Here is a 23924-nt window from a genome sequence, read left to right on the forward strand (position 1 = left end):
GCCGCAGTCATTGCTTTTTCCTTTAGCGGTCTACCACCTGGCCCTCTCTCTTCAGCAGGGTGGTGCAATATATTTACCGAGCACTCGCACTTGGGTGTGGGTGCCAGTGTCCTGACTTACCGACAAGGAAGCCAGAGCTGAGAAAAGCCAGTGACTTGCCCTAGATCCTCGCTTCTCCAGTGGTGAATGGTCTGTTGACCAGAGCAGTTGGTCACTGGTGGGAGCACGTCAGAAATACACCGTCTCAAAACCCAGCCCCACCACCCCCTCCCCACACACACGCAGAGTTGGGCCCGTAATTAACGAGCCGGCCGGGCGAGTGGTGTGGCCAGGAGGCTCGGGGCGCAGCACGCCAGGCACCCGAGCCCAGCTCGTCGGGCGTCGTTCCCCCTCGCCCTCCGCTCCCTCTTGGTCCGCAGGGGTCTTTCTCTAGACTACACCAGTGTTACTTCGGGGCAGGGATGGAGGTCATGTGTGTCTCAAATTGGTACATCGGTCATGTCCTTTTGAACTTGAGGTTTGAGTAACTTACTCTTTTTTTTTTTTCCTGTTCATCCTTAACCCCAACCACCATCATTCCAGGAGGTGCCAACCTCAGCATCCTCTTACGTGGACAGTGCTCTGAAGCCGTTCCACCAGCTCCAGAGTGGACACAAGGATAAGCTCAAACAAGCCATCATTCAGCAGTGGTTGGAAGGTGCACTCTCTGAAAGCACTCATAAGTAAGTAACTTAAAAGTGGACTGTTGGACTTCCTTAGAAAAGCCCTAAGGCAGAGATCGCTAGGACCGGCACAGGTCGCCTGTGAGTAAGGTGGTGAGAACGTCAGACTGCAGCCGGGGTCCACTGCCCCTGACTGTCCTGATGCCGCTGCGGGCGGGCACGTTTCGCGGGCCCAGGCGCGTGTCCTCCTCTCGGGCCCTCTCTGCCCTCGCTCCATCAGTCCACGATGTCTCGGCTCAGGCCAGGTCATCAGCGGACTTGGGTTGGTGAGACCAGTGTCATCAAGGAAGAGAAAACTTTGTGAAGTGTAGGATCAGTCTAACATCTGAAAACTAACGAGTCTAGTGGAGCTCTTCAGAGTCACCGCGGTTCAGTGTCTCTTCGTTTGTAATTCAGTCTGCTTCCCCCAAATCCAGCATCGAGTTATGTCAAAAATTATTTGACTTGGTTGTTGGATTTTATTTATTTATTAATTTTACTGTAGCCTTTTGTTTCTTTCAATTACTAATGAGTTAAGTAGCATTTGTGAGTTAATTTAGAACATAACAATGAATTATACTGCTGTTTCTGTGGGCAGATGTGTTCTAAAGGCCCAGTAACCAGCTTTTAAACATCTGAAATATAACATTTGAAATATAATTTGGAAATTATATTGAGAATATTTTAAGGGCAATTAGTTCTATTTAAAATTTTGTAAAAGATGAACTGTTCCTGGAAGTGATCGTAGGTGAATTTGCTGCTTGCATTTGGGGGATGAGCCGCAGTATATATGATACGTGATTTCCTCTTAGTGTTCAGGACTGAAAGTTTAAACGAAATTCATGTACATAGTTCTTCAGTTCTGAGGGGATACAGTGCCAGTCAAGACCCTGTTTTTCTTTCAATCTTAAGAAACGGTATTTACCATGACTGATTTTTTTTTTCAATCAGAAATGAATTTTTATCTTAAAAATCCCTTTTTCAGTCCACAAAGCCAGTCAGTGCGTTTGCTGCTGCACCCACACTTCTCTTCCCCCGTCTGTGTGTCTCTTGCTCAAGGTACTACGAGACCGTGTCGGACGTCCTGAGCTCTGTGAGGAAGATGGAGGAGAGCCTGAAGAGGCTGAAACAGGCCAGGAGAAGCGCCCCCACCAACCCCACCGGGCCTGCGGGCGGTGGCATGAGCGACGACGATAAAATCAGGCTGCAGCTGGCCTTGGATGTGGGGTACCTGGGAGAGCAGGTAACCCCACGGACCCTGGCGGTTCACTGAGCCCAGAGGTGCTGGGAGGGGCTGGGGCGCCCGCTCCCTGGGTGCGAGGAGAGAGGGCTAGGAGCCCAGAATACCTGAAGGGGAAGGATGTGCACCTCGCAATGATGAGAAAGAAAAGACAGAGCACTAAAGATGGGCTGTTCGAGTCTAGCGAATTGACCGCTGGAGTGACTGACATCCACCTGGCATTCACAAGGCCCGCTGGAGCGTGAGCCCCCAGAGACGGGGTCCTTTGGTCCACTCTCTAGAAAGTGCCTGATACGTCATTGGTGCCAAACGAGGGTCTTTTGAGATGCTTGTTAGTGTGACTTAGAGCAGCTAGAACCAGCCCGTTGGCTTCTCAGTGTGGTGCCTGAGGAACCATCTGAGCCCAGCCTCTTTGCTTCCTTACCTGGGTTCTGTAGGTTTTCTATAAAACACAGATTTTGGAGTCACGGCGTATGGTGAACATGCCTGCACGTACCATTCTGTAAGGGCAGGTGTGGGTCACAGCAGGGCCTTCCATCCTCGCGAGTATCACGAAGTGTTTGGATGTTCAGAAGCTGCTCTCCAACCTGCTCGGATTTCCTGTAGCAGGAGATCCTCAGGGAGGGCCCTGGAGCTGGAGAAAAAGAAGTGACACCGCAACGCCCCCGTCAGAAGGTGTTCGGTTTTCTGGCAGCTCAGCTCTTGTTTACCATTCAGGCTCATCCCTGAAAATCCAACTTTTCCTACTTTCGGGTGACTTTAGAGAAACATTCTGGCCTTGTTTATTTCACAAGAGAAACTTGAAGGCTTTTTACAGGCAGGAAAGTTGATCATAGACACGTGGAGAGAAACTAAGTGGAACGGGGAGGGGAAGGAAGGGGCGGGGCCAACCCGGCCCTGGCCAGCGCGGCTCGCTGTGGGCTCCCAACGCCGGTCTGGGTTTCCCGGACCCTCCTGTCCCCGGGCATGCGCACACGTTGTTTTTTGTTGTTACACACCGAAGTGGGAAGAACACGGCGTGCCGGGCCTCTGGAGTAACCCGCAGTCGTTGCGGTGCCAGAGGGTTTTCCAGTTCATCAGTTTCTAAGAAACAGTTGCTGATGACATGTTAAGAAATTAAGAGCTCAGGCCAGTCCTTTTTTTGAAAATTCTCCTCTTAAGAAAAGCCCTTCACTTTAATTCTTCTAGTGCGAATTGCCTTTTCTAGTCCACAGAAGGAGCTGTCATCCTGGTGAGAGTCTGATTGAATGAACTGAGGTAAATTGGCACTGGCTTCTTGGGCTGGCCCCCCCGCCCCCCGAAAGTAAAGTTTTACAACAAGTCAAGTTTTTTTACTTCATTTACTTGAAAGGAAACAGTATCCTGCGGTCTTTAGTGAACTGCCTTTTTCTGGCTTAGTCAATGGGGAGGCGAGGGTGGGTGTTTTGCTTTCTTTTCTGTAAAGGTCTTTTTCCCCCGTTGAGCTTACATCACAGTAACTTGATTCATTCTCGGGGCCCCTGCAGATACAAAACATGGGCCTGCGAACGGAGGACTTGAGAAGCTTTCCAGCCCTCGCAGAGCTTGTCGCTGCTGCCAAGGACCAGGCGACGGTGGCCGAGCAGCCTTAAGCATCTTGGAGGAGCCGGGGGAGAAGGAAGCTGGGCCTGGAGCCCTCGGGGAGGCGGCGGCTCTGCGCCGTCACAGGCCTCCGGCAAAGAGGTGCTTCCCTGGGCCCCGCCGCGCAGCCTCCCTTGGCCTGTTTGGGTCTTCGTTCACCCAAAAAGAACACAAAAGCCTTTTTCCGTTGTATGGAAGACCTTTTTTATGACATTTAAAACTTTCGACGATAGTTCACAGAGCAAATTATTTTATTTTTATCATAAATCTTAGCGTGGAAGCGCTGGTTTCTAAACTACGATCAAAGTAAATATATACGTATGAACAGGGAACACCGTCTCCCCGATCCGGCGGCAGCGGGGTGACCGTATCGTGTGCGCACGCCCTTCTCCAGGATGAGAATAACTGTCCACTTACGGCTTTTTTGAGGCCGGGGGTGGCCTGCCATTCTCCCACGGGGTGTTCAGGAACACTGCTTCTGATCACACTCACCCCCCAGGCCTCCATCGGGAGCTCCAACCAGCAGGGGGGATTTATTTCCTGAGTAAAAGACGCATCCACCAAAAGCACGTGTACCTCTTGTCTGCGAATCCAGCACAAGTTAAATCCTGCCCCCAAGTCTTGCCCAGGGATGCCGCACTCCCTCCTTGTCACCCGGAAGGGCCTGTCCCTGTCCTGCAGGTGTGCGGGAGTTCTGGCCCCGGGACGGTGACCCGCAGTCAGCAGCACCCCTCCTGGCCGGCTGCTCCTGCCCACGGGGGAGGAGGAAGAGTTGGGAATATTTGAAAGCGGGGCTAAAAGCGTGTGCTTGGTTGGCTGATTGACATACCGACCTGGCAGCGATGTGAGAGCAGGTGTGCGTCCCTCCAGCTTTACATCTCTCTGTGTCTCCATCTCTGCTCACGGGTTAGCTTGAGAGAGAGAGAGGAGAGTAAGTGCTGGGGAGTCCGGAGCACACGGGCCTGGGGGTTAGCAGGAATCAGAGAGCAGAGCCAGAGAAGTGAGAGCGGGAGGAAGGGGCCCCGTGAGAGCAGCGAGCCGCCTGGGAGGTGGGGGGAGGAGCCAGGTGCTTCCCACCTCCTCGTCTTGCTGCAGCTTACACTCTGTCCAGGCGACCAGCCTCCAGAGAGTGGCGCCCTGGCCTGTACACTCCCTGGGGAGAGCGTGTGCTCTGGTCTTAGTAAGGAAGGCCCTGTCCTGGTCAGATGAGTGTCTTAACTCTGCATAGTATTAGGAAGCTGGGTCAGAAGAACAGAACAATGAGCCAGTGGAAAGGATTTATCCTAAAGGTTTGAGCCCGCTTGGCTGTGGGAGCTGGCTCCCCAGTCTAGGCTGGTGATGCCTGGTGTGGTGCTGGACCCGTGGGCAGCAGGGGCTGGTGGGGAGGACAGGTGGATATTGGTGGGGAGAGAGCTGGGCTAAGCTGGGACCCTCAAGGATGATTTGGGGCCCTCAGGGGTGAGCTGGGACCCTTGGTGACGAGTTGGGGCCCTCAGGGATGAACTGGGGCCCTCGGAATGAGCTGGAACCCTCGGGGATGAGCTGGCATCCGCAGGGCAGGACAGAGCTCACCTGTCTTGCTGCCTGCAGGTCTCCACGTTCAGCAATGGGGTGACTGCAGGTGTGCTGTCTCCAAGCTGCCTACACACCTAGGATTTGAGGAAGCTGAGGGAAGAGGTCCTCGGGTGCCCACGGCTCAGTGTGACGGGGCGCCCTGCTCACGCTGTGTTGCCGCCCCTTCCGCATCACATGGGTCCCCTGGAGGCTGGCACTGACCTCGCTCCACCCCGGGAGGATGCCCTGGGGAGCTAGGGCCCGGCCCCGCCAGGTTCACCCGGCACAACCTGCTACGGCGTCAGGTGGCCGAGCTGCTCTGTCCAGCCCAGCCTGGGTCAGCAACAGACTCCAGTACTGTCCCCATCTCTCCAGCTGCTCTGCCTTTCTCAAATCGTGCTGGAGAGGGATGCAGTTTTGTTAGCCCCTCCAGTTCCATCAGTGTTACTCCCAATTTGCAGAATGAGGGAGCAGAGACAGAAACTTAAAGGAGTTGAGAGAACTAATAAACGGAATTGAGACCCAGGCAAGATGGGTCCAGACCCCAGTTTATTCACCACTAGGTAATTCCCTCTCCTAATATGAGCACGGGAACAATGTTAATAATCCGGGACTGGAACCTGGGTCATTGATTCCTTTGGCACCTCTCAAGCCCCAGGCCTGGCCTCACCTCAGTCACACCACATTTCCAGGCTTGTTTCACGATAGCAACATCCCTGACCTCACCATGTCTGTTTCTCGGCTTAAGAAATAAGAATCTTTAAATAAGAAGCAAAATGTTCCAGAACGCCTATCTCTGGCTTCCTGAAACGACTCCTTTGTTTAGCGTTTTATTAATCGGCTTTGCTTTAGAGAATCATAACTGAGGAAGGTTTAGAGATGAGGTAGCACTTCATTACAGTTGAACTATCATCATTTTTTACCTGGTAACATACAGAAGCAAAAAGGGGTCTCAAGCACAAGAGACGTTACTTCTCCCCAGGGCGGTCTGACGGTGCCTGGGGTCCAGCGCTCAGCCACAAGGGGCTGGAAACTAGCCTGGCTGCGTGCCCAGGAGGAAGAGCAGGAGACGGATTTTGGAGCTTCTTCAGATACACACGTCAGTCTCCCATTGCAGATCTTTGCCCATAACTCCTTGCAGCTCCCTAGAACCACGGCGTGGAGCTGCCCACCTGGGAACCTCGGTCGCACAGCCTGCCTGTGGAAAGGGCTGCCCCGGGGTCTGATACCTCTGGTGACAGCCTCGTGTCTGTTCAGGTTGGGCTCTGCTGCCAAACCAGTAGCAAACAAAAATGTTTCCATTTTCTAATGTCAATAGAAGATTTGGGCTCTGATGGGCCCTGAGACACATCCCTCATCCATCCACGCCCCGGGGTTCCTGCCCCGTCAGGATCTCAGAGGAAAGGTAACTAGTTGGCTGAGTCAAGACCAAGGTGACTGGGTGAGCACCTTGCGACGCCGGGAAGACGTAGCCTTTGGTGCAGAAATGCTTAAGAGCAACAAACCCCTACAACTAATACTTCTCTGTTAAGTAATTCGCAAGCTGCTACCCAGCTTCCCATGTAGAAAGAGCTCCGGAGCAGAGACCAGCAAAGCCGTTCATCTCCTGCCCATTGCTTCTTAAAATAAGATTTAAAATGCGAACACTCCCTTTCCTTCAGCTGCCATGTCAGTGCTGCCTCAGGTCCATCCAGGTGACGTCAACACCCCAGTTAAGATCCAGGACGGTCCGCAGGCTCCCTGCCGCATCCCCGCACCCAGCACAGAGCCGGGCACTCGGTGGGCCTCTCAGATATTTGTCACATGAAGGAAGGCGTGTTCTGGGGGGATATTTTTGGAAAAAGCAGCTCTGAGTCCTAGCGTCAGCATGTATTTCAAAAATGAAAACCGTTTTCCGTTTGCAGTTGTTTTGGGAGTTACAGAAGGAAGTGCCACGGGGACAGCTCTGATTTGAAGATCAGACCTCCTTGAGATCCTAAATCCGAATGGTGGGGCCTGACTGGTGGTGGGAGCCTGTTCTTGGAGGGGAGGTTCTGAGCACCACTCAAAGCAGTGCCTCCTAAACTAGTGTGGTGCCCGGGCATCCGGTAAAAATCCAGATCCTGACTCAGGAGGTCTGGGTGGGGCCTGCGGGTCTGCACGTCTCATCTGCTCCAGGCCCGTGCCCCTCTGGAGGCTCGAGGGGAGGAAACTGTCCCTTGCCTTTCCAGCTTCCCCATTCCTTGCCCCGTGACCCCACGTCACGTCGCATCACCTTTTCGCCCAGTTTCCAACATCACATCCCCTCTCACCCCTTTAGTCTGCCAGCCTCCCTGTCCCGTCCTCTTACAAGGATACGTGTGGCTGCACTGCAGGCCTCCCCAGATAATCCGGGATCATCCCCGCATGTCGGGACCTTTAATCACATCTGCGAAGCCCCCTCTGCCATGTCAGGTCACGTTCACAGGTTCTAGGGACTAGGGCCTGCATATCTTTGGATTCCATCATTTAGTTTGCCTCAGTTGCCCACAAACACCCCCACTCCTGCTGTGCCTTTCTGGAACAGGACTCAGACAGCGTGGAGGTCATGATCCTTCTATGAGTTAAGTACCATCGACAAGAGGTGGTTATTATTTGCTTATTCATTCAAGTGTTTCCCATTTTACAAATAAGAGCGGGAGGCCCAGAGAAGCAGCGTCACTGGGTCCGGGTCACACAGCAGTGGGTGCTGTAGCTGGGCTGCCTGCCCCGCCCGCCCATCTCTGGAACCCACGCCTCTAAGGACCTGCCACGCTGCCTGTCGTGTGCCTGGCACCGCAGACCAGCAGCCTCTTCAGGCCTGGCCACACCCCCAGAGGTGGGAAGGACCAGACATCTCCCTTGACGTCAAAACTAGGGAGAGGTGTTCCGACTACAGAGGAGGCACTTGGGCGTAGGAGGAGAAGCCGAGATGTGAAGGACGCTGTTGCTGCAGGCCTCAGTCAGAGGAGCAGACCACCCCCATTCTCCTCCCTCCAGAGGAGCCCGGCCCCTTGGAGTGCAGCTGCAATGGTCCAGCCCCAGGGCTGAAGGGGCAGCTTCGTGCAAGCAGAGCGCAGATGCTGCCCCACTCCCACCCCTTGATGACTCCCAGCTCCCTCCCCTGTCCTCCCGTGCTCCCTGGCCCATGTGAGTGGTGGCCGTACTACAAGCCTGCTTAGTCCTTTCAATATTTACGGAGAGGATGCTTTCGAGCACTTCTTGGTTATGGGCAAGCAGGGCGTGCCAGCGGGGGCCCACCTCCCTTTCAGGCTCTGCCCGAGATTTAGAAGGTGGGGGTCTAGTCCCACCCCTCCGACCCACGGGGACAAGCAGGCACTCAGCAGCCAGATAGGGATGTGCAGATGTTCATTTGCAAAGATCTCTTTCTCCATCCTCTGCTCCCGGGCCCAGCGTGAGCAGTAGTCAGCTGGTGTTCCGGAAGGAAGAGGTGCAGGCTGCCCTCCCCACCCCCATCCTTCCCGGCGGGGTCCGAGCAGCCGGTCACCATCACCCGGGACTCCTCCAGACTGGATTAAGGGCGGCCTGCGCCTTCCAGGGAGCCTCTGCCCAAAGCACAGCTCCCCGTCCTAGAAAGCCCTCTTGTCGGTACGGTCTGTCAGCGAACTCGCATAGGTTTATCCCGCCGCTGCTTGAGTCAAAGAACTTTTCTTTTTTGCTAATGGTTGCAAGACATTTATTAATAACACAGGGATAATCAGCAGTGGGATTACATCTAATGTACATTCAGACACTTTCGTTATGTGTTTTTCAAAAACCACAAGTCTCAGGGGAAAGAAACACTGAGCAACCGAGAGAAAGGACAGCATTGTGGAACCCCGTGCAGGCCACCTGTCACACTCAGCGAGCTAAAGGTGAGCCTGGGGCAATAACAAATGGAAGTTTTCATTTTAAAACCCAATTTCTCCATGAGAAAGGGAATCATTGGGGGCTTCACAAACAAACAGGTGTGTTCAAGCCCTCTCGGGAGCAGCTAAACATCCTTCCCCCAGAAGCCTGAGGACTGAGGCCGCTCCTCATTGTAACAGCACTGGGTCCCAGAGAGGATCTCTGTTCTCTGGCTCCAGGCAGACTCAGTGGAAGGGGACGGAGCTGGGGTGGTGACCCTGGTGGCCCTGGCGGCAGGCCTCACGCGGTGCTTAGCGGGTTGGCCACACGGCCCAGGAAGTGCAGGGCGGCCGACTCGTGCTCCAAGACGGCCAACAGGAACGGGCTGTTCAGGGTCACCTCCAAGACCTCGGGCCCAGCCTGCGGCAGGGCGGACTCCGTGGGCAGCTCTCCCTCATCGGCTTTTAGTTCAAAAAGAATGCTGTTCAGCACCTGCAAAGCAGCACGCCTCGGGGTCAGTCCTGAAGGCCTTTTCCAGCCCCCCACCCCGGACATGGCTGTTCCTCCTCAAGTGTCCCTTGAACCCATCCGCTCCCCTGTCACCTGCTGCCCCCGGCACATCCTTGGCGCCTGGGCCCCAGCCACCAGTGCTTGCTTTGTTCCAATAACTTAGCACAGAGAGCTCTGAGGCCAGGGCTGTGAGCCGCCCTTCCCCCCAGCGTCCAGGCACTTCTCAGTTCAGAGGCGCATTGTCCCATGTGGCCCTGGGACAGTCGGTCTGCTGCCAAGTGTCTCCCTGAAGCCAGGAGCTGCGTGACCGGGCCGGCAGCCGGCCTAGGGGCACTCACTCTCCCAGCCTAGTCCTGACCCTGCTGCGGGATGTGGGGAGGACCCCCGAGGCCAGCCCCAGCTGGGCAGAGCCACACAGCACGTGCTGGGCGGGCTGCGCTTCTCTCCATCTGTCCCCAGAAAGCCCCAGAAAGCTCCAGTCACTTCCCTCCCACCCCAGGCGCCCACCTACCTGGCCATGCTCTCCTCTCCACCCTCTCCCCCAACAACCAAAGCCTCCTCTGTGTCCCTCCCAGCCGAGCCTCCCACTCCATGAACACACAGAGCCCACGTCAGAGACATACAGACCCGGGCCGCCTGGTACCTTGCCGACTCTGGGGTTGGCATCGCTGATTTGGCCCAGGTTCGCCTCGGCGCCCAGCAGGGTGGGCAGCTTGGTCTGGGCGAGCAGGTCCTGCAGGTCGTAGGACCCCTGAAGTGTCAGCTGAGGCATGGTCAGGCGGATGGCCCTGGGGAGGTGACGCACAGTTAGGAATGTCCAAGGTGGCTCGCGCTTTGAGGCCCAGGCCACACCCAGGGCTCTTGGAAGACAAGGGAAGCCAGGTGGCACACGTCCCTGAAGGAGGGGACATTGGCCACTGTCACCCAGCTAGGGTGTCTTGGGAAAATTTTCAGCTACAAGTACAATTAAAAAACCCTTCATTTTCTTTGAAATACTCAGGGAGGGATGTACGGCATTTAACAGCAGCGCTCTCTGGAGACTGACTATGACCAGTTGTCATTTTTTTTCTACTCCTTTTCCAGGCTGTTGGCATTGAAGGTATACTCACTGGATAATCTTAAAACAACATCCTCAGGAGGGAGGGGACGGAGGGTACAGCTTAGAGTTAGAGCCTGTGCTTAGCATGCACGTGGTCTTGTGTTCAATCCCGTCCCTCCATTAAATAAATAAGTAAATAACCAAATTAACCCCCCAAAATAAATAAAATTTAAAAATAAAAAAAACAGAATTTTAAATAAATAAATAAATAAATAAATAAATAAATAAATAAATAAATAAATAAATAAATAAAATAAAATAAAATAAAATAGGAAGGAAGGAAGGAAGACGAGCAGATGACCCCGGCAGCTAATGAGGGGGGAAGCTCTGGAGTCAAGGGCATCACCCCAAGGAAGCCCCTCCCCCAGGGGTCCTAAGGCTCTTAGGAGGTCTGTCCCCAGGAAGCTGCTGGGATGCAGCCAATCATTCAAGGCAGAAGGTCCCCTCTCAGGGGGTCCCAAACCCTGTGGATAAATATAAGCATAAGAACAAGCATTCCTCCTCCTCCCCTCCCCTCTCCTGAACCCAGAGAGAGACGACCAGTCAGAAGCTGGGTCCGTGGGTGAAGGGAGAGCTGGTGGGCGGATGCTCACGGGCGCCACTTGCTGGGCCCAGGCTGCACACGTGCCCACCCACGCCCCCTCCGCCCCTGGGGCAGGACAGGCCTCGCGGCTCCCCGCTCCCCAAGGGATGCCACCCGGGAAGGTCCAGGCAGTCTCCCAGGAGCCGTACCGGGGAGAGAGGTTCTTCATCCAGGTCAGGAAGTCGTGCTGGAAGGCGAGGGCCTCGACCTTCCGCAGGTCGGAGGCGCAGTGCGGCCGGATGAGCAGCAAGCAGGTGTTGGCGCTGAGGGGCACGCGGGTCACAGAGAAGTTGTTCTGGGCGTCGGTCCAGTGGTGGAAGGTGCCGGTGCCCGAGAGCATGGGGACTGACACAGAGGTGGTGTTGTCCACCCAGAACTCCTGGAGCCCAGGCTGCAGCGAGAACCCCTTCATCTTTCCTGGAGGCGAGGCAGGAGACAGGAAGGGAAGAGTCAGGGAGGGGACAGGGCTGGGGGAGCCCGGCCTAGGGGGCAGACCCCCCCCACCAGCAAGGCACCACCCCTGCCCGCCTCCCTACGCCCCAGGACCCTGACCATCAAGTCTTCCTCCTGCAAAATCCACCAGCTGCCGGTGTTGAAGATGTGGGACCCACTCCCACCTGAGACTTTACCCCTGTCACCTTACTGAAGGCTCACAAAGGAAACCAGCTCAGGGATCCAAGCCCCCTAGTAACTGGCCAGGTACACTCAAACCCAGAGCTTCCGGGCCCAAAGCCAGAGGCCTGCCAGACTCACTTAAACAAATAATAGTACTTAATTTTTTTAGAGCAGTTTTAGGTTCACAGCAAAATTAAGAGGAAGGTGCAGAGATTTCCCATATATCCCCTCCCCCACCTCCCCCACACCCCACCCCCACCTCCCCCTCCCCGGCCGCCAACACACAGCCTTGCCCACTAGTGACACGCCCGCTAGACGGTACATTTGTGAGCATGGAGGAACCCACACTGACACGTCATCACTACCCAGAGTCCGTAGTTTACGTTACGTTAGGGCTCCTTCTTGGCGATGTGCATCTTACAGGTTTGGACACATCCGATGTCCACTGTCCAATGACATCTCCCCCATTATGGCATCACCCAGCGTAGTTCCACATTTCTCAGTACCCCTCGCTGCTGGGGTCAGACAGACGCCCCAGGGTGGCCGGTGGCTGTGAGCAGGCGCGCTGTGTGCCGCCTGCGCGCTGGGCCTTGAGCCGAGGCGCGAGCCCTCCCTGTGCCCTCCCTCCTCGCTGGCCGGGCTGTGGCCTGGCGCTGGCTCAGCCGTTGCGGAAGAAGTGAGCAGGCCGCTGAAGGCACTGTCGCTTGGGCTCTCTGCATAGCAGCAGCCAAGTCTCCATCCGGCCAGGCACCCCACGTCCCCGCCCAGCCGTCCTCCAGTCACCCCGAAAGGCCCATCGTGTGATTATTTCTGGGAGAATAAGGTGAAGCTGAGGATGAGCCCATCACAGAGGGGCCCACGGGCACCTGGCACTTGGGGTCTAAGCAGAGGTGACTTCAACAAGTCCAGGCTCCCTTCTTACTGAATCAGAGGTACCCGAGGAGAGAGGGGCCAGGGAGCTGGAAGGACTGGCCTCCGGGTGGGAGGCAGCCGGGCCCTTGTGAGAAGCGGGTGGCTGGGGGAAGTCCTCTGTCCTCGGAGCGCTGTGAGTATGGACAAGGTCAGCTCCCGTGAAGGCTGCGAGCGAGAGGCTGCCAGGTCTGTCCTCGGACCACCCCCTACCCCCAGGGAACCCAGGCTTGGCAGGAGACTTGTTAGTTTACAGGGGAATAAGGACTAAATTTGTTTTCCACCAACAAACTAAAACAAAAAAAGATGATTCGTCCAAAAAGAAATGAGGGCGGCTGCCCTCTCCTCTCTGCTCGTCTGAAGAGCACAGTGCCCCGTCCTCATCCAGAGGTCACGGACACCTCTCCAGCGAAGGCTGGCTGCAGCCCTCCGCTCTGCCCTTCCTGTCCAGCTCTGTCATCTGAAGTGAGGCCAGTTTCTGGCGTCAGTGGCTCTCTGGCGTTGCCTTTTGGGGGCAGGACTTTCTCAGTGAGCTCTCCACCCTGGACTCTTCTTAGGGACAGTGGACTGAGCCCACAGTCCCCTTCCGTCCTCCGGGGGTGTGGCCACATCCAGCTGCGTGTCCCCCACCTGGACTCTGCTGCCCCGACCTGTCGGTGCTGGGACCGGCACATCCCAGAGCCATCACCTTCCTCCTGCTCCCAGAGGAAGGCTGGAGCCTCTGTCTTCGCGGTTTTTCAGACTTCCAGGGTATCATCAGAGTAAGAAAATGGCTGTGCTTTATTCAGACTCTCTCTGCCTCCACAATTCTGTCTTTTGACCGCCTGCTTACTTGTTGCTCTGTGCCCCTGTCTGGATAGCACCTCGAACGCAGCCTCTCCCGCCCACCTGTCCATTAGCAGAGCCACTGTGTCAGGGCGTGTTCAGGGAGAGTTTGCCAGACAATTGCAGAACCTTCCAACCACTCCCCCCGCCTCCTGTGCCCACAGCGCAGGCCGGGGACGACCTCGACCTCCCCGCCTGTCCGCTCAGCTCCTCGCCACCCAGAACTCCAGCCTCCCCCTCATCACAAAGTCTCATCATCTAGTCCCCACCCATCTCCCCGGCCCTGCCGGACGCTGAGATCCAGCTGAGCAAAGCGGCTCCTGCTCTGGTTCCTCACTGACCTTTGCAGACTTGAGTCATCCAACAGGCCTCCCTCCTGTCCTCTCCCCGGTGACACCTCTCGAGGGTGCTCTGAGCCCTGAGGCAGCTCACAGAGCACCTTGACCTGCAGGGTTGTGGCTGAGGCATTGGTCTGTGGGATCCGTCTGTCTCCCTGGTCACCCACCTGGGGTCGGGGCCTGTGCGCCCTTCCTCCTCATCCCCTCTGGGACATCACTTAAAGTCTTGCAGGTAATAAACCTTCAACGATTACTTGTTGAAGGAATGAATAACCTGTATAATAGGGATTCTTTTTGGTAATTACCCCTCCCGACACGAAAGTGATTCAGGTACACAGATTAGTTATTTTTGCATGGGACAGTGATCTTCTCAAGAGACAGGAACCCTCCCCTTCTGAGCGTGGGGCTGGGCCTCGGGGCCAGGAGACTGGGTTTGGATCCCAGGACCCCCGCTAGTGGCTGTGCTGTCTGGAGCACTAGATTTGTTTCTCTGAGTCTCTGTTTCCTCACTGGTGAACAGAGGCAGTCACACCTCACTGCATCAAGAGGGGATTAAGTGATGAAAGTAAAAGGAGGCAATGTAGTGGCTGCACGTAGTAGGGCAGCAGGGGGGGACAGACGCTCAGCCAGTGCTCATCCAGGGAGCCCGGGGGGCAGCCACTTCCATCTCCCATGAGGGTGGCCCTAGGTTTTTCCCAGCGTCTGCCACCCTGCCCGCCTCCAGGCCCAGCCCTGCTCAGCTCAGTTGAGACGTCCGTAGAGACAGGAACCGCCGCCTTCTGCACCGGCCGGGGACTGGCCTTACCTTGGAAGTGGACGTAGGCATTGAAGAGCAGGGTGCTGTCGGGGCTGACCCCAGTCAGGGGCTTGCCCATCTTCCACCCCGTCACCGCCTGCATGAACCTGTTGATCTTCTCAGCGGCGAGATCTGGGTCCGTGGACAAATCTAGCGAGCGTGGGAGGGTGACCTGGGCAAAGGGAGCCAGGCCTTGCACAAAGGGCTGCTTCAGGTGCAGCCCGGGGTCCGTGAACAGGCCGACCACCGTGGACAGGAGCAGCCTGGCCCGGCTGCTGGCCCCGCCCTGGGCGACCAGAAGGCCCTGGATGGTCTGCAGGGCGGACAGGACCTTGTGACCATCCAGCCGGGAGGTGCAGCTCTGATCGTCCCCAGGGACGCCCAGGAACGCCTGTAGCTGGCTGGCCGTGGGGTCCAAGGCTCCCAGATAGAAAGAGGTCAGGGTGCCAAAGAGAGTCACTGGGGAGAGCACCGCCTCGCTGGCCGCGCTCCGCGCCTCGCTCAGCGTCTTGTACATGTGGAAGCCCATGAAGTTCAGGAGCATCCCCACCTTGGCGGCCCTCAGCCGGTCTTCGGCCTCCAGCTGCTCGGTGGCTCGGACCAGCTGTTCCCAGAGAGCCTCCTCATCCACGGGGGACGTCTTGGCCTGAATCGGGGCGGGCGTGAAGGTTGGGTCTGCGGGGGCCTCCACACTTGGTCTCTTCAGCTGGTCACAGCTGCTCTTGCTGTAGACGAGGAGGTGGAAGGGGTGTATGTACACCCGGTCCCCGGCGGCCAGGCCAGCCCAGGCCACGAGGCAAAGGACGGCGGCCCCCAGGCTCAGGCCAGCGGGAGCCATCGAGGACGGGGCGCTCGCTTCTGGGTACCCTGAAATATTTTGGGAAGGGTGAAAGGGAATTATTAAGTGCCCTCCAGCAATATTTCCTGCAGCCAGTGAGCACAGGAGAAGCCCATCCACGTCTACAAATTTCAAAGAGAAGAAATGGTTTCAAAGCTCTGTGGAAAATTGCTCCAAATACAATCCAGGTGCAAAATGCCTGGTATCAGATGCGTTGTGCTGTGGTGGTGCTTTCTCTGAGGGTTGGCTTTGGCCTTTTTTTGTTTAATTTTTATAGTGGTGGGAATGTCTAAATATGGAGACATTTGTAGATTTTATTTATTTATTTTCTTATATTTTTTATTTTATTTTGCGGGAGGTAATTAGGTTTTTATTTATTTATTCATTTTAATGGAGGGACTGGGGATTGAACCCAGGACCTCGTGCATGCTAAGCATGCCCTCTACCACTGAGCTATATACCCTCCCCTCAAGACATTTGCAGCTTTTAAAGAAAAATATGAGATGGATCATTATGTCAAGTAAGATGTAAACAAGTGTTTCCACAAAATATTGCAAGCACTTTTCTTGAGAATTACGTGAATGTCTGATACCATTTTTTCCTTGTGTTAATCAGTGTTATGATGCTTTAGTCAATAATTACTTATTTAATGAAAGAGTAATATGGAAACTGTTTAACATATTTTTAAAGGAACACTTTGAGTAATAAAGTGTCATGATATTTATGCAGAATTTTAAAAATCCGTATGTTGAAGCTGATGGAAGAACGTTTCACATATTGAGGTCTGGGGAGGTCATTCTGGCTTACACACAATTTGGTCTGAACTCTCTGCTAACTAGAACGATCCGTCTCATGGCCTGTCAAGTATGCATGGTCCATCTGCTTTAACCATTGAAGCAAAGAATGCATTTGAAAATCAAAATGAAGTAACTTGGATTCAGGCATCCAAAATGGAGCTGGGTGGCCTGCATCACAGAAAACTTGAATTTTCTAAACGGTGTCACCCTCAAGGACACCACCAGCCCTTCTCAAAACCGTATCTGCGAGCAGCGGCCAGCTGCAGCCTGTTGGTCTGAAGGTCTCCCCTTGTTACTATGCAGCCGTTTTGGACTCCAACCAGTCCTTGCTTGACAAACATCCTCATGTCCTGCCAGCTCCAGTCCTAATTCTTGACAAACAACTTATGTAATTTTGTGGGTTTTGCCTTTATAAGCCTCCTCTATTTTGTGGTCTAGCAGAATACAACTCAAGTGCTTCTGGGCTGCAGTCCTCAGTTTGCCTCAAATAAAACTCTTTTTTAGCCTCTTGTAGACTGATTATTGATAATTCCCATCAACAAAGTCCTAAACCTCGTACCTCAAAATGTGACTGTATGTGGCGACAGAGTCTTTAAAGAGGTAATTCAGGTTAAATGAGGTCATCAGGGTGGACCCTAATCCAATCTGACTGGTGTCTTTATAAGAACAGGAGGTTAGGACACAGACAGAGGGAAGCCATGTGAAGACGCAAGGACAAGACGGCCATCTGAAAGCCGAAGGGGAAGCCAGCCCTGCCGACCTGCCGACACCTTGATCTTGGACTTCCTTCCTCCAAAATCATGAGAAAATAGATTTCTGTTGTTAAGACCCCAGGCTTTGGCACTGGTGGTAGCAGCCGGGCAGACTAATATGCACGCACATGCTCATGACTCTTAAGTTTTCCCCGGAGAGCAAAATGTGGGGCAGACAGCCGGTCTCTGTGGGCCTCCCACCCCAGAGGGTAAACCAGTTTGGAATACGGGATTAACACACACAGCGGATTCCCCCGAGTTAGAAATCGGCCTGGCATGAAAAATTCAGCTGTTGTAACAGCACCTGGGGAAACAAACGCTCCCCTCCTTCTCAGATGAGGTGCAAAACTTAAGAATGGAGGTGCCATATCTGTGTGCTGTGTGGCAGCTCACACAAGCCCTTTCCCTTGGATTACCCGATCTAACCGCTACACAGGCAGGCAAGGGAGGAATCGCAGACACGGAGAGGGGAGTTCTGAGATGGAAAAGAATGTTCCCAAGGCCGTACGGCAAGGATGTAACAGAGATCCAGTTCCAGCCTCCTTTTATTTTCACAGGTTATTCTCAAGCCCAGTGCTCACTGGACCCACCTGGGGAGATTAAGAAATTTTGAGGATCTGGATCTCACTCCCAGAAATGCTAGTTAAGTGGCCCTGGGGGGGCCTGGGAAGGGCTTTTAGACTCCCCATGGTCCTAACAAGCAGCTGGGCTTGAGTACCACGCACTTAGCAGGGGCCAGCCCAGGCATCTCCCACCTGTCTCAGCCCCCAGGCCTGGGGAACCCCTGGAGAGCTCTAAATCATCCCTGCCCAGCCCCACTCGCCACCGGCCTGATTTCATTGGTCACATCCGGAGACTCGGATGTGGCGCCATGGTTTAGAACCTCTGCCCTCAACACGGGTCACCCGCGGTGGGCGGGAAGATCTCCAGCACCTTTCTCTCTCTAGAGCCCTGCGATTCTGCTCCAGCCTCTCCTCTGGCCGAGAGCACACGGTCTAGACTGAGACCCCGGCAGAGAAGGCTCCCAGGCTAGCTCTGCCTATTCATTCTATTATCCGATGGTTCTCATTGAGAGGATGTGTTCACTGTGTTGGGTTCATTCGGTACCAACAATGCGTGCGTGTCCCTCGCTCTCCGTGCAGGGGTGTACTGTGCCACCAGGTTACTTCTCAGCCCCCCCACGCCCCTCCTCACCGAGCCCTGCCCTCGAGAGCTGGCCCCGGCCTCCGCAGCACGTCACCAGTGCCTAGCTCTTTCCTGCAGACCCACGCGCGCCCGGTCGGTTTGCTCCCCTCTCCCAGGCGCCGTAACTGCCGCGGCTCGGAGCGTGGGGCACTCGGCTCCCACGCGCTGCGTGTTTGCTCTGCTCTAGTCACCAAACTGCTAGAGGAACTTTGACCTCTGAACTTTGACATCAGCCCCCCACCTCCCTTCCTTCCAGGGCATTTGACCCAATCCACCGCTCTCAGGAGAAGCCATGTGACATGGAAAAAGGAAACAGAAGCTTCTCCCCTCCTTACAGGCCTTCCTGTCAGACAGACCAAAGTGGCCAGTTCGCGTCCCGTGTGAAAGGATGTAAAAGGCCGGATCAAGTTCAGGCGTCTGGGAAGCCCGTGGGGCCGAGTGCCAGGCCTGATGGTCCTGGGCTGGGGCCGAGCAGGTGACCACAGCCCATCCCGGCTTCCTGCAGGCCTGGGCACCAGTCAGGTGGTTTTCAAGGCAGAGGCCGTCATTTGCTCTCAGTCATGGTCCGGCTCTAAGTCAGCACGCGGCGAGGTCCAGCCTGACGCCCCCTCCCTGGGTTCTCTCCCCCACCTGCCCCTCTCTGGCCTCCCCCTTCACCAGCCGCTCCTTCTAGGCACCCCTGCTCATCCCAGCTCTGTGCTTAAGGCTAGGACAGCAGCTGACGCGTGTATAAGGCTGATAATTGCAGACACCATTCCAGCACTTTCGTGTACCAAGTCCTCTAACCATCACAGCCACCCTTGTCCTCCTGCCCAGGCCTCATCGACACCAGAGTTCCCCACAGTGACTGTCCCTGCCACTCCTGAACTCTTGTCTCCTGCCCTTCTTACCTTTCCCATAGCCCTAGTCACCGGGAACCTTACCACCCGGTTACTTGTTTGTCTGTTATGTTTAGCATTTGTTGCCCGCCTCCTCCCACGGGAATGCCACGAGAGTGGGGTTCTTGCTCTGTTTTGTTCACTGATCTGTCCCACATTCCCCAAACTGTGCCTGGAACATAGGACATACTCCGTAAGTCGTGGCTAAATGAATTAATTAATGCTGTTTTGCAAAGGAACAGAGAGGTTCAGGGCCTTGCTCAAGATCACACAGCTAGAAAGAGACAGAACTAGCAGTCAAACCGAGAACCCCCACTGACTTGACAGACCACATATTTAAACATCAATCTCTACTGCTCTTGAACTAAAATAAGAATCTGCTTTTTTAGTTGATCCTACAGTTGAGAAGTCACCTCCCTGTTGTATCAGCTCTCTTAAGTTACAGCATCGTCCCTGAGCAAGGGAGGCCAGGCATTGCCATGAGTCCCATTTTACAGATGAGCACACTGAGGCTCAGGGAGACAGAGTGATGAGCTGGAGTGCACAGACCCAGACCAGAGACAGCACCACCTCAAAAGAGGGGCGGGAGACTGGACCACCCCTCTCCTGAGCCTTGTGGGGACGCAGCTCGGGCTCTCTGGGCCTGGCTCTCCCCTCAGCTCTGCTACCTGCACAAGTCTTGCTGTTTCTCTGTCCAGAAGAGGACCCTATGGACTCTTGACTGCAATGACCCTGCTCCCGCACCAGCCCCCAGCACCCAGCCCTGCTCAGAGGGAGTGGAGGACCGGGCCTGCAGCCGAGGGGAGCAGTTCCCTTGGTGAGACCCAGGGTGGGCGGAGGGGAGGGGGCCCAGCCTCTGGGTCTTCAGTGGTCATGTCCTCTGTGACACAGGTCCCCACTGGCCCCTGGCTCCTGGGTGTCCTTTAGCCACAGACTTCCAGCAGCATTTCCCTTCCCACACAGCCCCTCGGCTTCCTCCTCCAAGCAGGCAAGTCACCCTCCATGCAGAGCACCGGGGAGGGGTGCGAGTGGAGAGGGGCGCCCCTTACCTTCTGCTCTCCTCCCCGGTACAAGGGCGGCCTCTTCCCCCGCCAGGCCTCGGAGGCCCTATTTATGCCTGAGGGGTGGGGATGGAGCGGTTCCCAGACCGTCCTGTGCCTAGGCCAGGGGGAGGGGGTGACATCATTTGGCCGGGCCGTGGGGGTGGGGGCCTCAGGCAGAGGGAAGGACGCCAGGCCACTGTCATGCTGGGCCTCCTTCCAGGAAGTCAGGGTGATCGATGCACACGGTTGCTGTTGAACAGCGCGGGCTGGTACATGGACGGGTTACACATTTACTCATGTTGTCCCAAGCTGCAGCCGCTCTGACCCGACACAGGAGCATCCCACGTGGGTGTGTGATGTGCCTGCCCCGAGGTGTGGCGGCCGGCCAGCCACCCAAGCCTTGGGACCCAGCCCCCTCGAGGGGGTGCATCTGCGAGGCCCCAAGATGTGTGGGCTCGTGGGCCCAGTGGGAAGGGGAGAGCCCAGCTCACCCCAGGGGGTGGCCTGACCCCACAGCCTTGAGCAGCTCAGGGGTTGTCCAAAGAGCCACTGGGCGCCCACCCTGTGCAAAGCCCTCTGACTGGCAAGGGGAGGAACACATAACCAAGTAAAAGCACCTTCTAGAGGCTTGTGGTTTATCTGGGGGAGACTTAGACACCAACCATAGTGAGACAGGTGGGAAGGTACGCCCAAAATTCTTTCAGATTGCAAGACAGATCAATCCATTAAAGCTGGGGAAGGTTTCAGGGAGAAGCGTTATTTGAGTCAAACCTTGCAGGATAAGTAAGTTGAACTTTGAAACTGAAGAGGGACTTTTCAGAGGTAAAGGCTGGTATGACAGTGACACAGGTGGGAGGGCGCGGGGCTCCTCTGGGGAACACCAGTGGGCCCAGGCGCTGGAAGGGAGGCCCGTGACAGCAGCAAAACTGCGGCTGCTGCAGGTGCCTGACCCCAGGGACAGGGAGGGTCCCCTGGACACAGAGCTTCAGGCCAAACTCCCCAGGAACTGGAGATGACACTCAAGATGCACCCAGGTTGCCATCCCAGGTCTGGGCCATGTGAAGCGAGTGATCTGGAAGGACAGATGCTGGTTGGAGTCTGAACACCACACTCGGAGGGCAGAGTCGATGCCACGAGAGGGAGAGATGGAAGCCATCTGAGCAGGAGAGTGACAGGATGCTTGACTTCTGCTTTAAAAAAAAAAATTACTGTAATAAAGCAATGCTGCCCTGGGAGGGCCGGGAGGGAGCAGGAGAAGGCGCAGCATGATGTGTCCAAGTTCAGGCTCATGGGAGAATGATGACCCCGGTAACCCAGAGATGGACACGGGAAGGACAAATGTCCCGGGCAAGGGCTGCGCAGAGCCTGAGTTTGGATGGGTTCCCTTTGAGGCATCCTTTGGACCCAGGGGTGAGTACTTGTGGATACAGTTCTGCTGCTCAGGAGGGAGATCCAGGCTGAGGACACGGATGTGGGAGGCGAATACATCACTGAATAATTTAAGGCCTGTGGGCAGAGACAAGTTACCCAGGGAGGGTCAAAAATGAGAGGAGAGGGAATCCTGCGGAGATGGGGGATGGGAAAGGAGTCGGGGTGGGGGGCATCAGTGCAAGAAACAGGAGATGGTGTTCCAGAAGCCAGTGGGAGGGTTTTGGTAAGTGAGGAGTTAGGGCCTGAAAGAGGTCTTTATTATTAGAGAAATGCAAGTCAAAACTATAAGGAGGTATCACCTCACACCAGTCAGAATAACCATCATTAAAAAGTGCACAAACAGTAAATGCTGAAAAGGGTGTGGAGAGAAAGGAACCCTCTTACACTGTGGCTGAGAATGTAAACTGGTGGAGCCATTATGGAAAACAGTATGGAGGTTCCTTAAAAAACTAAAAATAAGCTTACTATATGATCCAGCAATCCCACTCTTGGGCATATATCCAGAGAAAACTAGAATTCAAAAAGACACATGCACCCCAGTATTCATAGCAGCACTATTTACAACAGCCAAGACATGGAGGTAACCTGTATGTCTACCAACAGATGACTGGATAAGAAGTTATGATATTATATACAATGGAATACTACTCAGCCATAAAAAATAATGAAATAATGCCATTTGCAGCAACATGGATGGACCTAGAGATGATCATATTAAGTGAAGTCAGCCAGAAAGAGAAAGACAAATAGCATATGATACCACTTACATGTGGAATCTAAAAAAAGTGCTACAAATTTTACTTACAAACCAAAAATAGACTCACAGACATAGAAAATAAACTTATGGTTACCAAAGGCAAAAGGGTGAGGGAGGGATAAATTAGGAGTTTGGGATTAACAGATAGACATTATTACATATAAAACAGATAAACAACAACGACCTACTGTATAGCCCAGGGAGCTATATTCAATTTCTTGTAACAACATATTATGGAAAAGACTCTGAAAAGAAAAAAAATTTGTATGTGTATGTATAATTGAATCGCTTTGCTGTACACCTGAAACTAACACTGTAAATCAACTACATTTCAATAAAAAAGAAAATTTAAAAAAGGCTCAGCTGTTTGCCAAATGTCACCCAGAAAGAAAATGGTGAATTCAGTTTGTCTGACCCTGGCCCCCATCCTTTCTTAACCACGTTTGTTCATTTGTCCAACAACTATTTATTGAAAACCTACTACATGCCAAGAATGGAATTCATCTCTGAGGTGACAGCTGGAGATAACTCAGGCACAATCCCCACCCTCATGAAGGCTGCAGTTCTGCAAGATGTCCAGATTAATTGGTAACTGCATAAATAATGACTAATTGGGAGCTGGGATACAGCTTAGGAAGAAAAAGAGTCGGGAGCAAGCTGAGGATGTGACAGGAAGCCTGAGGGTCAGGAAGACTGACCCTGAGGAAGGAGAGAGAGGGTAAGACCTCGAGAGTGAGTGGGAGTAGGCCCGGGAGCAGTGCGGGTGGGGCCAGGGTCTGCGCTGCCAGGGGGCAACCTGGACCATCCCCAGGGCTCCCCCATGTCTGACAGTCCACGATTCTTGCAGACGACTTATTCCTCTATGCAGCTCTCTGTCCTGCCAGGCGAGGGGCCTCCCCTCACTCTTCCCCGCCTCCAACAAGGCCATCCAGCTGCACTGAGTCACCATGAGCACCGTTCTAGCCCTCAGCTCCATCCCATCATCTACCTGCTCAGTAAGCCCGCCTGGCCTTGCAGATTTCCCTGCACTGACAGCCCGATGCACTCAGCCTGGGGGGAGGTCTTGGCTGAGAAAGGTGCTCTCCCATTTGGCAGCCCGCCTGCCCTCGGGGCACCTGATTTGGGCATTACAAACAAAATGCAGATAGTGCTCATGGATGTAGAATTGAAGTTTAGTTTCTGATAGTAGGTCTCAGCCCAACTCTCCAAGGGACCGCAAACGTTTCACAAAAATGACAGTAGCAAGAGGCAGGGGGACATCTGCCCTCCAGACAAACTATAGTGCACACGTTTTTATTAAACTAGTGAATTTGAGGGAGGGATGCTAAACTCCAAATATGCATGTAACTAGGTTTCACTGGATTATCTCAAAATGGCCCAATAGCCGTGGGTAAACCGAAGCAGAAGAACTGAACCGTGGGGCCCCTTTTAGAAGGGAGCCTCCTGATAGTACTCCCCTTGGATCCTGCAAGCCACACTCTAGGGCAGCAGGACCATGACCTGTGTGGTCCCCGGTTCCTGTTTTTCCCCTTCAGTGCACTGATCCCCACCCTCTACTCATCCCCCAAGTGGCATCAGGGGTTGACCAGATGTCTGAGTAGCCCCAGGCCTCTTACCTATGGGGTATC

The 23924-nt window shown here is 54.5% G+C and overlaps 2 protein-coding genes across 3 annotated transcripts in view; one reads left to right on the forward strand and one right to left on the reverse strand.

Moving 5' to 3' along the window:
- The window catches only part of COG2 (component of oligomeric golgi complex 2), a 38834-nt gene extending 34728 nt beyond the window's left edge, over positions 1-4106 (forward strand). For both annotated transcript variants that reach the window (XM_031460856.2, XM_031460857.2), the window contains exons 16-18: positions 583-722; positions 1761-1944; positions 3447-4106. In XM_031460856.2, the coding sequence (XP_031316716.1) occupies positions 583-722; positions 1761-1944; positions 3447-3551 (429 nt within the window). In that variant the 3' untranslated portion in view covers positions 3552-4106. The remainder of the gene's footprint in view (positions 1-582; positions 723-1760; positions 1945-3446) is intronic.
- Positions 4107-8764: 4658 nt separating this feature from the next.
- Positions 8765-20191, reverse strand: AGT (angiotensinogen). The gene is made up of 5 exons (XM_010997954.3): positions 20115-20191; positions 14625-15482; positions 11282-11549; positions 10094-10238; positions 8765-9432 (listed from the first exon to the last, which is right to left on the reverse strand). The coding sequence occupies exons 2-5, from the start codon at positions 15451-15453 to the stop codon at positions 9241-9243; spliced, it is 1434 nt and encodes a 477-aa protein (XP_010996256.1). The 5' UTR covers positions 15454-15482; positions 20115-20191; the 3' UTR covers positions 8765-9240.
- Between the last annotated feature and the right edge of the window lie 3733 nt (positions 20192-23924).

Source organism: Camelus dromedarius, chromosome 8 (genome assembly GCF_036321535.1).
Source record: "Camelus dromedarius isolate mCamDro1 chromosome 8, mCamDro1.pat, whole genome shotgun sequence".
NCBI lineage: Eukaryota > Metazoa > Chordata > Mammalia > Artiodactyla > Camelidae > Camelus > Camelus dromedarius.

Bases quoted from the DNA above. Each gene is read 5' to 3' on its own strand.
- AGT (XM_010997954.3), bottom strand. From the start codon at position 15,453: ATGGCTCCCGCTGGCCTGAGCCTGGGGGCCGCCGTCCTTTGCCTCGTG. The intron at 11,550-14,624 runs GTAAGGCCAGTC...CCTCGCCTCCAG, and splicing joins TGCCTACGTCCACTTCCAAG to GAAAGATGAAGGGGTTCTCG. The intron at 10,239-11,281 runs GTACGGCTCCTG...TCACCTCCCCAG, and splicing joins ATGAAGAACCTCTCTCCCCG to GGCCATCCGCCTGACCATGC.